Genomic DNA, 15,566 nt, shown 5'->3' with positions numbered 1-15,566 from the left:
TTTCAGCTCCAGAATTTGTCTGGCTTCTTTCCGGGTTTTCTATTTTTTTAATTGATATTTCTGTTTTGTTCACATATGATTTTCTTGATGCTCTCCACATCTTTAGTTTTTCAAGCACCTTTAAGAAGGGTGTTTTAAAGTCTTTGTCAAGCAGATATGCTATCAGGTCTCTTTGGGGGACATTTTTTGTTGATTTTTTTTTCTTTGAGTGGACCATACTTTCCTATTTCTTATATGCCTTGTAATTTTTTTAATTGAAAACTAGACATTTGGGTCTAATAAGGTAGTAACTCTAGAAATCAGATTCTGTCTCTTCCCCAGGGTGTGGTAGGTTTCGTTTTTGATTGTTGTAGGCTATCTCTGTGCCAAAGATCAACCTGAGGTGTAAACTTAAGGTTTTCTCAGTTTTTTTCTGAGCCTGTGCCTTTCCCTGGGCATGCACAGTCACTTTTCATCTTCCGCATACATGCAGTTGCTTTTGAATTTCCTATTCTTTGATGTCTGGCTCTCAAAAGAGGAAAAAGAGAAAAATAAAGGGAAAGGGGTCATCATTCCTTTAAATTCCCTGGAAATCACTTCAGCCAGAGGAGGAGGGCCTTTCAAAATGGAAGGGGACGTTAAACAAGAATGACTGTCTTCCTCGTTGCACCTCATGGTCAGAAACAGCAATCAGTGGGCAGGAGCAGATGTCCAATATATTCGGAGGACGACATTTTCGTTGCCCACCCTGGTTCCTGCAAACTGTGTGCAGGTTGCTCCAGGAACATGTGCACAGCTGCCTGCCAAAGGGCTTGGAGTGGGGGATAGGTAGCTGCTACCGTGCTAAAAAGCTAACATTGACCAAAATTAACCACTTCCCAAATGCTCCCCTGGAACTTGGAAGCCTTCAGTAAACTCCAGAGTTCTACACTAGGTACATCAGACAAATTCTGTCAGTGTAATAGCTGTCTAGGTGAGGAGACAGAGTCCTGACATCTTCTACTCTGACATCTTCTTAGAATTCTCACTTCAGTTTTTTCCCTCCAGTTTTACTGAGATATAATTGATGTACAGCACTGTGGATGTTTAAGGCATACAACATAATGATTTGACTTACATATATCATGAAATGATTAACACAATAAGTTTAGTGAACATCCATCATCTCATACAGATATAAAACTAAAACATAGAAAAACATTTTTTCCCTTATAATAAGAACTCAGGGTTTCCTCTCAATCACTTTCGTATATGATGTATAGCAGTGTTAATTATATTTATCTTATTGTATATTACATCCCTAGTACATATTTATCTCATAACTCAAAGTTTGGGCCTTTTGACCACCTTCATCTAATTTCCCCTCCCACCACCCTTCACTTCTGGTAACCACAAATCTAATGTTTTTTTCTGTTTGTTTGTTTTAGAAGTATAACTGACCTACAACACATTGTTAGTTCCTGGTACACAGCATAGTGATTTGATTTTCCTGTACATTTCAAAATGATCACGATGATAAGTCTAGTTACCATCTGTCACTGTACAAAGATATCACATAGTTATTGACTATATTCCTCATGCAGTCCATTTTATACCCATGACTCATTTATTTTGTAACTGAAAGTTTGTGCTTGTTAATCTCCCTCACCTATTTCTCTCCCCCTCAACACTCTTCCCCTCTGGCAACCACCTGTTTTCCCTCTGTATCTATGACTGTGTTTCTGGTTAGTTATGTTTGCTCATTTGTTGTGTTTTTTAGACTCCACATATAAGTGAAATCATATGTTTTTATCTTTGTCTTATTTCACTTGGTATAATACCTTCTAGGTTCATCCGTGTTTTCACAAATGTCAAGATTTAATCTTTTTAGGGCTTGGTAATATTCCATTGCATATACATGTATCTTCTGTATCCATGCATCAATTGATACACACTTAGATTTCTTCCATAGCTTGGCTACTGTGAATAATGCTGCAATGAACATAGGAGAGCATATATCTTTTCTGATTAGTGTTTTCCTTTTCTTTATGTAAATACCCAGGAGTGGAATTAGTAGATTGTGTGGTGGTTCTATTTTTTAATTTATTTGAGGAACTTCCACACTATTTTCCATATGGCTGCACCAACTTACCATTATGAACACTTTTCTCCACATCCTTGACAAAATTTGTTATTTCTTGTCTTTTTGATAATAGTCATTCTGCCTGGTGTGAGGTGCTATCCCATTATGGTTTTAATTTGCATTTCCCTGATGATTAGTGATGTTGAGTACTTTCCATGTGTATGTTGGCCATCTGTATGTCTTCTTTGGATAAATGTCTATGCAGGTCCTCCATTCATTTTTAAATCAGGTTGTTTGGTTTTTTGATTTTGAGTTGTATACGTTCCTTGTATATTTTGAATATTAACCTCTTATCAGATATATCATTTGCAAATATCTTCTCTCACTCATTAGGCAGCCTTTTCCTTTTGCTGGTAGTTTCCTTCACTGTGAAAAAGCTTTTTAGTTCGATGTAGTCCCATTTGTTTATTTTTGTTTTTGTTTTCCTTACCTGAGGAGACTGCTCATAAAATATTGCTAAGACTGATGCCAAAGAATGTACTGCCTTTGATTTCTTCTAGAAGTTTTATAGTTTCAGGTCTTACATTTAAGTCTTTAATGTATTTTGCATTTATATAGGGTGTGAGAAAGTAGTCCAGTTTTTCCAAAACCATTAATGAAGAGGCTGTCTTCTCCCTATTTTACATTCTTGGCTCTTTTGTTGTAGATCAATTGCCCATATAAGTGTGGGGTCATCTCTGGGCCCTCTATTCTGTTCCAATAATCTATTTGTTTGTTTTTGTACCAGTACCATACTATTTTGATTACTGTAGCTTTGTAGTATAGTTTGAAAGCAGGGCACGTGCTTTGTTCTTTCTTAAGATTGTTTTGGCTATTCTGGGTCTTTTGTATTTCCTTCCAAATTTTAGAATGATTTGTTCTAGTTCTGTGAAAAAAATGTCATTGATATTTTGATAGGAATCACATTTAATTTGTAGATTATCTTAAGGAGTATGGTCTTTTAAATAATATTAATTATTTTAACGGCATGAGCATAGTGTATCTTTCTATCTCTTTGTGTCACCACTGATGTCTTATAGTTTTCCAAGTACAAGTCTTTTACCTCCTTAGTTAACCTTATTTCTGTGTATTTTTTATGCAACTGTAAAAAAGGTTGTTTTCTTCGTTTCTCTTTCTGTTAGTTCATTGTTAGCAACAAATTTCTGTATATCAATTTTGTATCCTACAACTTTGCTAAATTCATTGAAGAATTCTAATAGTTTTTTGGTGGCATCTTTAGGATTCCCTTTGTGTAGTATTATGTCATCTGCAAACAGTGACAGTTTTACTGCTCTTCAAATTTAAATTCCTTTTATTTCTTTTTCTTCTCTGACTGCTGTGGCTAGGACTCCCAATACTATGCTGGATAAAAGTGGTAAGAGTGGATTTCCTTGTCTTGTTCCTAGTCTTAGAGGAAATGCTTTCAGCTTTCACTGTTGAAAATGAACTTAGTTGTGGGCTTGTTATATCTGACTTTATTATGTTGAGGTATATTCCCTCTATACCCACTTTACTGAGAATTGTTATCACAATTGGATGCTGAATCAATTGTCTTTTTTTTTTTTTTTAGCAGAAGCACAGTTTGTGATTCAACCAACAAGTACAGAGAGAAACATAAGAGAGATTCAAAAGAGATGCTCAGTTTTTGAGATATTCTGTTTTCCCAAGTATTAATGTGTCATATTTCCAAAAAGTCTGCAGAAGCAAAATATGTTGCTGATATCATGTCCTACAAAATGTTACTGTGTTGTTAAATGCAAAGTCCTAGAAAACAACTGAGGTCAGATGATTGAATTCTTAATCTCAAAAGCGTCTGACCCACAGTGTATATTCAGAAGGTTTTAAGTCATAATAGCAATATTAAAGTTGATTAACTACATTATTGATGGAGTTTAATTATTTTTATTAGTTGGTTAAAAATGTTATAGTATTTATAATATAAAAATAAGAAGCTTGAAAAGGTAAAAGAGGGACAGAGTGTCCCTCTCGTGACCCCCAGTCTTTTCTCAAAGGCAACCAGTCATGAGTTTCTCGCGATATATTTTCAAATATTCACAAACTGTGCACACATATATGCATGTATATATATTTATGTGTGTGTGTATAAGTGTTTGCATATAAACATACATAGTAACATGAAAAAAGTCCCATACATCCTGGAAAGTTGGATAGTCTCACCATCAGATCCCCAGCAGCAGCAGGAAGAGGACCTTTTCCTAAGCCTGGGGCTGGCTCCAGTCCCAGTGGGCTTAGTGCTGGCTTTATGGAGTCCCCATTCGCAGAGTTCTGCTGCAGCTCACTGAGGCTGTAACCTGTTCTCACTTCCCTGTGGAAGAAGAACTTGACGTAGTAAAGAACTGGAAAGGAGTGAAATAAAGATGATGATGCCCAATTTTAGTAGCCCCTTATAACTCAGTGATTACCAGGAAAGCAGTCTTGATGATGGGGGAACTAGAAGTCCATGGACTTCGGGGGCAGCCCCAAGTCAGAATGGTAGAAAGGTGGAGTAGTTTGGGATCCATTCTCTGCCTGCTTTGAGGATCATCCTGAACCACGTGGGCCATAGCTCACACTTGGAGAGTTGTCTTCTGCAATAAGGAGGCTGGAGGAGTGACTTGATGTCCTCTAGCTCCACAGGTGACTGCTTTGAGTGGGGTCAGGACAGTGAGGTGAAACTAGATGACTCTAAGGAGAGATGGAGAGGACCATTTGTAAGTAGACAAGCTTCCTGAGGCGTCAGGGTTGGTTGCTCTTTGGTTCTGCCATTTGGGGGATCTGGAAACTTTCTTCTGCTCCAGGAATCCCCCTTCTCCACTACCACAACCACCACTGGGACTCTTTGGGCTCAGAGATTGTTGTTTTTTCTCATTAAGGAGTTTGTTCATTTGTTCATTCACTCATCTGCCCATCCAACTAGCCATTGATTCATTTAATCAGATTTATAGAGGATCTTCTAGACCAAGCACAGGGCAGGTGCTGGGGATTCAAATGGGAGCCATATGCATAGCCCAGCTGTCACTACTCTGATTAGGACTATTAATGAGTGGATAGACAAGTCATAGGTGATTGGAGGATGGTGTGAGAAGGCCTGTGATGGCAGAGATACCAAGGGCACAGAAGCAATGGGTCATAATCCTACTTGGTGTGGCCGTGGCAGGGCTACCAGAGGGTAGAACCGAGTCTGGAGGGCATTCCAGCGCCAGGGACCAAAAGAGGGTCAGTGGTGGGAGACAGCTGGCCCAGTAGGAGGAATATATACTGCCCACAGTGTTAAGTGTAAGAGGCAGCTCAGAGAAATGCAAGGCACATGTGGGTCCTGGAAGGTCAGGGAAGGGTATGGACTTGATCTTGGGAAGTGGGGAGCCGTTGAGGATTCGTGAGGAAAGATTGTCTAGTGATTTTGTGTTCCAAAAGCCAGGGTAAAAGCCAGCAGGTCTGCACTCTGCTTGCCATCTTTGGGCCTCACAGCAGAGCAGGCCACAGCTGGGGGAGGTCCTCTCTGGCCATCTGAAGTGGCCCACAGCTCGTACATGACCTAGTGCTGTCGGGGAGGAGGATCACACTCCAAGCTGGGTCCTGCCTGGCCTGCCTTGCCTTGTGGAGGTGCACACGGGAGCCTCTGTGTACACCCAGCATGGAATTTTCCTCTTGGAGCCTGGCCCAATTCCTTGTTGTTATTCAGCCACCCTGGGTGAATTCCATCTCTGTGGAATTCCAGAAAGGTTAGGCATTAGAGAGGAGTGCTAATGTTACAAGGAGCCTGCTTGCCCCCTGTCTGAACGCTTCACTGTTTGTCTTGGCCACTTGCTCATCTCTGTGGATCTTGGCCCATTGGCTCCCTTCCCTGGGGCCAAGGCTTCCCCCCAACCCCGGGTATACTGAGGCCCTTCTCTCTCCTTCCTGGCAAAGCTGCATGTCCTAGGCTTCCACGAGTGTCATGCTGCAGACACCTCTCCTGAAGGGATGTCACCTGGTGTCCTGGCCCGTGACAGTGGTCTGCACCTACCCTGACACTGGAGTCCAACAACTAAGGAAACTGGGCACATGCAAAGGGCTGGACTTCTATCTTCTGGAAATTCCAAGTACCGAGTTGTCGTCTGTGAATGCAGGCTTACCTCTTACACCCGACAGTTCTCAGGTCATTCATGTGTGGGCAGCAATTTGCCTTCAGACGTGTCGTCTCTCCCCAAAGAAGACATTTAATGACAGCTCCTCCCCACCCTGGGGCTTCCCAGGTGGCGCTGGTGGTAAAGAACCCTCCTGCCAATGCTGGAGACACAGGAGATGCAGGTTCAGTCCCTGGGTCGGGAAGATCCCCTGGAGGAGGGAATGGCAACCCACTCCAGTATTCTTGCCTGGAAAATTCCATGGACAGAGGAGCCTGGAGGGCTACAATCTATGGGGTCACAAAGAGTCGCTCATGGCTGAAGCAGCTTAGCACAGCTCCTCACCCCACCCCTCACCAAGGCCTTTATTTGTTTTCATCATGTTATAGGTTACACTGCAATTATTCCTGAATGGGGCTTATGTCCCCTAGTAGGTTATAAACTTCCCAGGGGCTGGAACCTCATCACATAGATCGATGTCTACCCAGCACCAGGCAGGAAGATTCACAGTGGAGGGGAAGCACCGTACCATGTTCCCTAGGGGTGATAGATAAATCCAGTCTTCTTGTATTAAAGGCGGAGTTTAGAAGCTCAGTACAGGCACTCCTCAGCATTCCTATTTATGATGAAGTAGTGATTTCATACACTATTGTTAATAAGGATGGTGTGATTTGTCAACAGTTAAGGAGTGTTTACTGCAGGACACGCACTGTGAAAATGCCTTTAAAAGCAACATGTCATTTATCCCCTCAACAACTGTAGGAGGTCAACAGTATTATTACCCCCATTGGACAGGTGGGAAAATCGAGTTCTAGAGCCTTGGCCAGTTTCCCAGGTAACATAGCTGCTAACTGGCAACGCTGTGCCTGGACTCCGCCTCTGCCATCTGGAGCATGGTCTGAGTTAGTTCCCCCAGCCTACCCCTTCTGGGACGCCCTGTGAAGCACTTGTCACAGTGCTTGGTCAGGGCCTGGCGCTGTCTACCACTGCAGAGCGTATGGAGCTGTAACTTGCAGTCCCAGAACCAAGCATGTGTTCGCGTGCTCATGAGAGAGAGCACAGTTTTAAGCAAGCGTTCGCGGTGTTCACGGGACTCACCTGTGAGCTGGTAGTATCTAGCGCGTGCATACTGGGCCTGCGAAGAAATGTGCCTTCAGATGTGATGTGGGTGAGGGCGGAGGTGTGGATGCCTGAGGAGGGTGCCGGTCCGTGTCCTGTGATAACCCCGCCTCCCTCCAAAGGTGTTTTTCAGAGGCATCACGGTCAACGCCGTGCGGGGCTTCCCCATGAGTGCCGCCATGTTCCTTGGGTACGAGCTCTCGCTGCAGGCGATCCGTGGGGACCGCGTGGTGACCAGCCCCTGAGCGCCAGGTCAGTGCACCTCCTTCCCTGCCACTTGTGCTCTCCCGGAGCTTAAAACCCCTTCTTTGCGGTGAAAGTGGTGTGGACTTCCAAAATTTTCCCTCTGTTGTTTGTTTCCTGTTTAATCTGTGTTCGTTCAGGACTAGAATTGCCACCCTTCTTGTCATCAAAATGCTCTTCTGAAATGCCCACCTGTGGCTGATCATGAGCTAGGCAGTCAGTAACTGAGGCTGGCCCAGAACTTACCTGTCTATAGCGAGCTCACCTGTCTGTTTCCCATTCAGCCCTTGGGGAGAAGTCCATTAGCTTCATCGTACAAATTCAGTAACCCAAGATAGAGGTCTCAAACCAGGGTGCCCACGCTATGGTACACTGTCCCTCCACCTCACTACTGAATAGGCTCCTAAAGAACAGCCTTTGCCACCACCCCTGCCTCCCACACCCTCTCTTTTTCCTGTTCTCATCGTAGAAAAGTCACTGCAACCAAAGGGACCTGAAAAATGAAGTCTGAATAAGTGACTCCCTCGCTCCACTGCCCTCGATGGCTCCCGATTGCCCTCTAGGTTAAGTGTCAGTCCTTAAAGCCCTCGCCCTCAGCAGCATCCTAAACATACCATCCTCACTCTTGCCTCTGGGCCTTTGTGCATGCTCTTCCAGCCTGACACCCTCTCCTCAGACCTTCCTCTTGTACTTGGGCTCACCAACTCCTTTGTGATCCAGGGCCTGGTGTAGAAGCCTCCTCCTGCAGGAAGCCTGCCCTGATGCCTCAGCCAGGAGGAGGTACACCTACTATAGGCTCTGCTCCCCAGTCAGCTGAAAGTTCCAGGGGAGCTATAACTATTTTTTCACCCTTGTATCACTAGTGCTTCCCCCGAAATCTGGCACACAAGTGGTTGTACAGAAACATCAACGAGTAGATGGATGATCAGCTTCCAATATCCCCTCAATTCCTCCTCCTCTTCTTCTCCCTTGTTTCCCCTTCTCTTGTTTCAGAGCTCAGAAGACAAAGTGGGATAAGTCACTGAATTTTCTGGAAAACAAGAGACCATTTTGCTTCAGTCATGGCGACTGCAGAGTCTCTTAGAAAGGGTGGTTGGTTCTCACTAGGAAGGTCTAGCCAACCTGTCTGCTGCCTGTCCTGTATAAGAGCACAGCTAGGATGTATGGATGGGGCCAGATCCTAGAGCCAGGGGAAGGGCAGGATGGATGAGGCTGATGAGAGTGAGCCGAGGCCCTGCCCCGGACGCTTGCTTTAGTCACATGCTTTAGCTTTTTATTAAAGCATCTACATCCACAGCCTTCCTGGCTTTTTGCCCTCTCTTATAAAAGGGAAAGGGTAGCAACACATTTTGCATAATTAAATACCCTGGGTAAAGAGTCACTGTACTTGGGTCATGTTCAGGACAAGGAGGATAAATCTGGTTCTTAAAACTGTGTTCAGATACTGGCCACATCCTCCTTTTAACAGATAAAAGTGATTTTAAAAAATCCTATCATAAAATCAATGCATTTTAATGTAGGAAAACATAGAAAATGCAAATAAAAAGAATAAAATAAAAATACCTTTAATCCCATGGCCTTGTTAATATTCTTCCAACTTTTTTTTTATCCCCCAAATGGGATCCAATGTTATACAATGTTGTATAGCTCACTCCTCCCATTTAATAGTTCAGGACCATTTTTCCATGTCATTAAACTTCAGCTGCAAAGAGTTTTAATGCCAAGGCTTCACAGATTCCAGAGTTGCTGGACACTTGCCTGAGCCATGGCCCCCTGCCACTTGCGGCCACCCTGGTTTGGCTACTTCAGGAGGAAGGAAGACTTTTCCAGCAAGCCCAATTCTGATTGTCTTGGATTTGGCCTTTCAAAGCAGTGACTGGAAGTTTTTCCTTCTGAAAATGCTCTGATAGGACAAAGGGCACAAATGTCTGTGTGTCTTTCCTGCGCAGGGGTGGGTGGGGCTAGTGCCTCTCAGGTGGAGGAGGGGGTTCCCAGGAACTCTTTTGGAGCGTTGTCTTGAACAAGCCTCACCCAGAGAGTTCAGCTTCCTGCTCTAACCCAAGAACACCAAGGCCCTTCAACAAGTCCTGGATCTGAATTTACCAAGTAGCGCTGAGATCTCTGGCAGCAGTAGCAGCCATGCTTTGAAGACAAGGCAGTCAATTCCCTCCTTGTAGCCTAGACTGAGGACAGAGTGGGGTGAGGCAATCAGAGAATTAGGGAGCCCTGCAGTTCCTAATAAGTGGTGGGATGCTGTATATCTCGATTTCTGGAATGATGCTGGCCCACCTCTTCCGTGACATTCAAACTTCACTGGCCCTCTCTCAATTTCAAGAAAATTTCATTTTCAAGGCAAAAAGATACATTTTTCCCCCCAGTAACGTCTTTCATTGAACTTTTACAAAACAACCCTGGGCAACCTCATAGCCGCTCCCCAGTCTGTTCTCACGGTAATACTTTGCCCAGTGTTGCTTCACAAAAGCAGTTTGACTCCTAGATCTTGCTGACTGATAACCCCAGTGAGATGACAGTCTTAACCTTTCCTCCTTTTTCCCCAGGTCCAGCATCACCTGACCAGGACCTCATTCCGCCATAGCCGATGCTGATGGTGTCAGCGTCTCCAGAACCTGAGGCAGTGAATTGACCGAAGAGAGAAAAGGCCTCCGCGCTGACCCTAAGCCAGCCGGGCTTACCCCTTCTTGCCCAGCATTGAGTGCAGGTGGGGCGGGCATTCTCTGGACCTTCTTTACACGTGGAGAGCAAAACAGAACAAAGTGAACTCCTGATCCACAGTCTGATTTCCATTATGATGACATTAATCTAAATTTGACTTCTCACTGGAACCACGTGGGGAGACCACTGCTCTTTTGCTATTATGTGTCCATGACGTCACTCCTGCTTCTGTGCCCACCAGAGACTTCCCTCATCCGTCCTGCAGCCCCTTCCTCCTGAGATGAATGCAGTTTCTGAATCCTTCTCAACACGGTGCCCTGGGGAGCTACCATCAGCCAGCCTGATGCATCTGTTCCCAGCTAAACCCCGGTGGGGAAGGTATCTTTAGATTCCGAACCCCCACCCTTTTCCCCCCTTGAAAGGGTCTTCCTTGATTCCTCCACAGCCCCCCATCCCCCTTGAGTGATTAAGAGCATGTCTCTGAAAATCCCCTCTCCTAACAGACCCAGTGCCAGGACAAAGCATGGCTCTGGTGCAAAGTCTAAACGTTCAGTCTAGTCAGTTTATCCTGTTACTGTAGCAAAGGGTTCCCTGCTTGAAATAAAACCCTTAGTATGGTCTCCTTGATTTTTCTCCTTTGCTAGCCCTGGCCTTGCAGCATCCCAAGGCAGCTCTATGGGCTGTGGTCTAAACTCTCCATCCCGCCAACACCAGGGTGTTGCTCATTCCTTCAGTCATCAAACATTTTTGAGCGTTTACTCTATTTCGACACTGGCCTTGATGTTGGGGACAGCCTAGAGGGTCCCCCGTGGTTCTTCCACTCTGGAGCATGAGAGGCAGTTCTGTTTACACGAGAGCTGGGTCTGCATGCATCACTGGGCTGGGCAGGCACTGTGGATGCTGGTGAAGAGAGGGCGACTGGCATCTGGTCCATTACCAGGGGAACCTGAGGTGTTTTCTGTCACTCAACCCAGAGCATGTTAACTAACTCCTCCTCAGCTGGATCTTTGCCTAGTGCTGCTGCTGGTTGCCAGTTTGTTTGGAAGTGGTGTTGTATTCACTGGGCCAGCTGGGGTGTTCTCTTGGGTGCTCCTGATGAGCTGGGATCCATGATACCCTTCTTCAGGTAGAACTTGTCCCAGGGTCTCTTGATCATCTTGGTTCTTCTCCAGATTGAAGGAGGTAAGTTAAAATGGAAATATGATGTTGGCAGTATATTAAGTGCAAAAATAAAGTAGCAGGATAAAATATGTGATATTATTCATTTTTTGAAATATGTTATATAATATTCACATATGGATAATTACATAGATATTGAAAAGAATCCAGAAGGAGACACATCAAACCTAATAGTGGCTATTTTGGAAATATGGAACTGAGGGAAGACTTTTAATTTCTACTTTGATGATAATGGTGATTTCTCTGTGCACCATTATAGTATTTACATTTTTTATGAGTGTATATTGATTTTGTACTTTAAAAATATAAAGGTACACTTATTTTCAGAGTCATGTTCTGTACTAGGCACTTACTTCTCAGGCTCCTGCTGGCTCGGCTGCACTGGCCAAGCTCACCCAGGCTCTGAGCAACAGCTCTTCCTCTGCCCACCTTGTCCTGTCCACCCCGGGCCAGGTGTGCACAGCCTGCAGCACACTTTCTGTGTACATACACGTACACACACACACAGAGGAACCCCTGGGCTGGGAAAGGATGCAACTCTACCTTAATGAAGGCATTTGACCCCAACCCAGACAAATCTGGTATGTAGCCAGTCCTGGGAGGAGTCACCAGACAGTAGCCTTCGCTTCCTCTTAGATTCTCCTGGAGGAGATAATATTGGGGAATAACTGGGGCCAACAGTTTGGAGGTTTTCCTTAGTCCACACATAGTAGCCTTTCTTTCACTCAACCCCAAAAAGCATGTGTTGAATCTGACTCTGCTTATTGCTTGTGCTAAGTGGTGAGTGACCCAGGCAGGGACCCTGCCCTCAGGAAACAGTACAGGCTGATCCTGTGTCATCATCAGCAATATGTTTACCTATGAAATTCCAGTTTTAAGGGAGGCTGAAGACAGAATTTCATGTCGAGCACCAGGTCTGGTGTCTGCATCCTGGGCTTGAAGAGCTTTACACACACACACACACACACGTCACCACACACACACACGTCACCACACACACACACACGTCACCTGAAAGTGCTCTTGGCTGATAAACTGTGAAACTGCCACTAGGTGGCAGCAGAGATCAACCAAATGCACCACAGGTCGGAGCTTCTGGGACCTTTGGCACTGGTGTCACTGGTGAGAGCAACTGGGCCCCCTGACGCTTCTCTTCCTATTTTCGGGGTCTCATCATCTCCATTATTGTCACTGTTCTTTTACTTCTCTGTGGTGGAACTAACTTCAGGCCAGCGAGACCTTGTCTTAGGTTCTAGCTCTAGGTCTGTAATCAGCTACCTTCTTCATAAATCTTGGCAAGATTTGGCCCTCTTGGACCTCAGTTTCCTTATCTGTAAAATGGCCGCACTGGGTGGCTCTCCCTTACTTACCTTCCAGGGCTTCAGTAAGACTCTAGTGCTAAAGTGGTTTTGTAAAGTGCAAAACATAGGGAGGTGGTGGTGGACGCTGGGCACTCTGTAATAATTCTTGTTGCTGGTTTCAGCCTGCCTTCCTCTCTCTGAGTCTGGGTTGTTAGCATTTTCCAGGGGGTGATATGGAGTGGCTACAACAGTGATCCCTGGGCCTTGTCTCTGCCTGTAAAGCTCTGACTTTTGCAATGCTTGGCTCCTAGGCCTTTGGGACCCCCAGGTAGACATCTGGTTTGTGTGCTTGAGTGGGTGGATGCCAATGCCACTGTGACCTTTCTGATGCCCAGGACATCTGTGGAGTCACTGATTCAAGTCCTCTAGTGTTCTGACTACCAGTGCCTCTCTCTGATGGGCTGATAATCAAAGAAGTTTCCAGCAAACATTTGGCCAAGCAGCGGAGTCCAGCATGTGAGCACCTGGGAACCAGAAAAGCCACGCAGAGACTGTCTGCTTCCCACCCTTGGCTGGGAGTGGGGAGGGGCCAGCTTGAGCTCAGTCACCCTTACCCATCACAGGACCCACCCCTAAGCGCCTTGTGCTCCCGCTTCTTGTAGTTTAGGAAGATATCCCTGCGTCTTAGTCTCCTTTGTGCTGAGCCCAGCACTGGCACCCGTTCCATGCTTTACTGGTGTTTACTGATTCATTTAACCACATCCTCAGGTGTACAAAAATTTTTTAAAAAGAAACTTGCCTTTTTTTTTAAATTTAGTGAAGCTTAGTTTTTTCCAAGCTTTCATTCTACCTGGTGGCAGAAAGAGTGATTTTGCCATTTCAGATGTAAAATTCAGAAATTCCAAGCAAAATTCAGGCAGTTCAGTACTTCCTCCTTCTCCTCCCTCTCCTGGGGCGACTTTCAGTTCTTGGGGTTTGGGGTATGAGGGAGAGGCTTCTGGCTCTTGGGAGATGCTCCATCCTATGCTAGCACTCTTCCTCTCCAGTCCTGGGGCAGGGCCTTCCCCGCATGGTGGCTTCTGTGCAGACATCTTTGTTCCCGTCTGGTCCTGGCCTCAAGGCCTCTGCATACCCCGAGGCCCCTCTGGCGTTACTGTGCTCCATGTCATATCTACGCCCTTCGTGGTTCTGTGGGAAAAGCCTTGCTGTCAACGGTGAAGCTACTCGAGGGCTGGCATCAGCTCCACCTTCCTGGGGCTCCCTAGGCCACGCCACTTGGTGGGTAGCAGGAGGCAATTCGGATTGTAATCTCCCAGGGTGCACAAGACGTGCAGCTCAGGAGCCCTTCCTTCTCAGGTCCTCAAGCCTCTCTGGATTTCTGCCACCACCCTCCAAGGTCATCTGGGGGCCGGGCACTCCCCAGTGTCTGCTATCATCCTCTCTTCTCCAATTTCTCTTCCACGGGTCATAACTTGTTACTTCCTCCCCTAGACCTAGAATCTCTACCTTTGGAAATTCAAAAGCCACGAATCAACATCTAGATTAATCAGTAAAGAACAGTCACCTCAACTGATGCAAAAAACACGTTGGACAAACTCCAATACTTGTTCATGATAAAAAACGCTCAGTGAAAGAAAACAGAGAGGATTTCCTCAACCTGATAAAGTGCATCTTCAAAAAGTCCACAGCCAACATCAAACTTACGGTGAAAGGCTAGATTCTTTCCTACTAAGATCAGGAACAAGACTCTGGCCATTTCTATCCAACATTGCACTGGGTGTTATAGACAGGGTAATTAGGTGAGAAAATGAAATATAAGGCATCCACACAGGAAAGGAAAACTAAGTTATTTCTACTTGCAGGTGATATGATCTTGTCCATAGAAAATCCTAAAGAATTCACTAAAACCTGCTATTCAATAGACCTAATAAGCAATTTCAGCAGTTTTCAGATGTAAGATCAACCTACAAAAATCAACTCTATTTTTATAACTTAGCAATGAAAATTCCAGAAATGAATCCAGAAATTCAGCAAATAATTCTATTTACAATAGCATTTGGAAAATGAAATACTTAGGCACACTTTAATAAAAAGAAGTACAGAACTTCTACACTGAAAACTATAAACCTTATTGGAAGAAATTTTTAAAGCTCTCAGTAAACAGAAAGATAGTCTAAGTCAGGGATCAGAAAACTAAATAATGATACAACAGCAGTACTTCCCAAATTGACTTACAGATTTAATGCAGTCTCTCTAAAACTTCAAGCTACTTTTTTTTCTTTCAAAAACTGAAAAGCTAATCTTAAAATTCATGTGGAAACACCAAGGACCCAGAGCAACCAAAACAATTTTGATAAAGAAGAGTAAAGTTGGAGGACTCACACTTCCCTACTTCGAGGCTATAGTAGTGATCAACGCAGTGTGATGCTGGCACAGGATAGACTTGTAAAGCAACAGGATAAAACTGAGAGTCCAGAAATAAACCCTTACATTCATGGCCAATTGGTTTTTGATGTGGGTGTCAAGACAATTCAATGGAGAAAGAATAGTCTTTTCAACAAATGGTGTTGGGACAACTGGGTATCCATCCACATACCAGAAGTTGGAACTTTATCTCATACCATATACAAAAATGAACCCAGGACACATCATAGACCTAGATGTAAGAGGTAAAACTGTGAAACTAGTAGAAGAAGACACAGAAATATATCTTTGTGACCTTGGGTTAGGCAAAGATTTCTTAGAACAACGAAAGTACAGGTAACAAAATAGACATATTGGATGATAACTTTCAAACTTTTGTACTATCAGTACCTTGAAGAAAAGAGACAATTCACAAAATGGGAGAAAATATTTGCAAAAACC

At 44.5% G+C, this 15,566-nt stretch overlaps 1 protein-coding gene across 1 annotated transcript in view; it reads left to right on the top strand.

Moving 5' to 3' along the window:
* SLC25A48 (solute carrier family 25 member 48) overlaps nucleotides 1-10,841 on the top strand; it is a 43,518-nt gene extending 32,677 nt beyond the window's left edge. The window contains exons 7-8 of the mRNA XM_040240041.1: nucleotides 7,428-7,557; nucleotides 10,107-10,841. Coding sequence (XP_040095975.1) covers nucleotides 7,428-7,550 — 123 coding nt within the window. The 3' untranslated portion in view covers nucleotides 7,551-7,557; nucleotides 10,107-10,841. The remainder of the gene's footprint in view (nucleotides 1-7,427; nucleotides 7,558-10,106) is intronic.
* Nucleotides 10,842-15,566: the final 4,725 nt, after the last annotated feature.

Source organism: Oryx dammah, unplaced genomic scaffold, assembly GCF_014754425.2.
Source record: "Oryx dammah isolate SB20612 unplaced genomic scaffold, SCBI_Odam_1.1 HiC_scaffold_5, whole genome shotgun sequence".
Lineage (NCBI taxonomy): Eukaryota > Metazoa > Chordata > Mammalia > Artiodactyla > Bovidae > Oryx > Oryx dammah.
The sequence above is the reverse complement of the archived record's forward strand: the minus strand, read 5'-3'. Positions and strand labels throughout refer to the sequence as shown.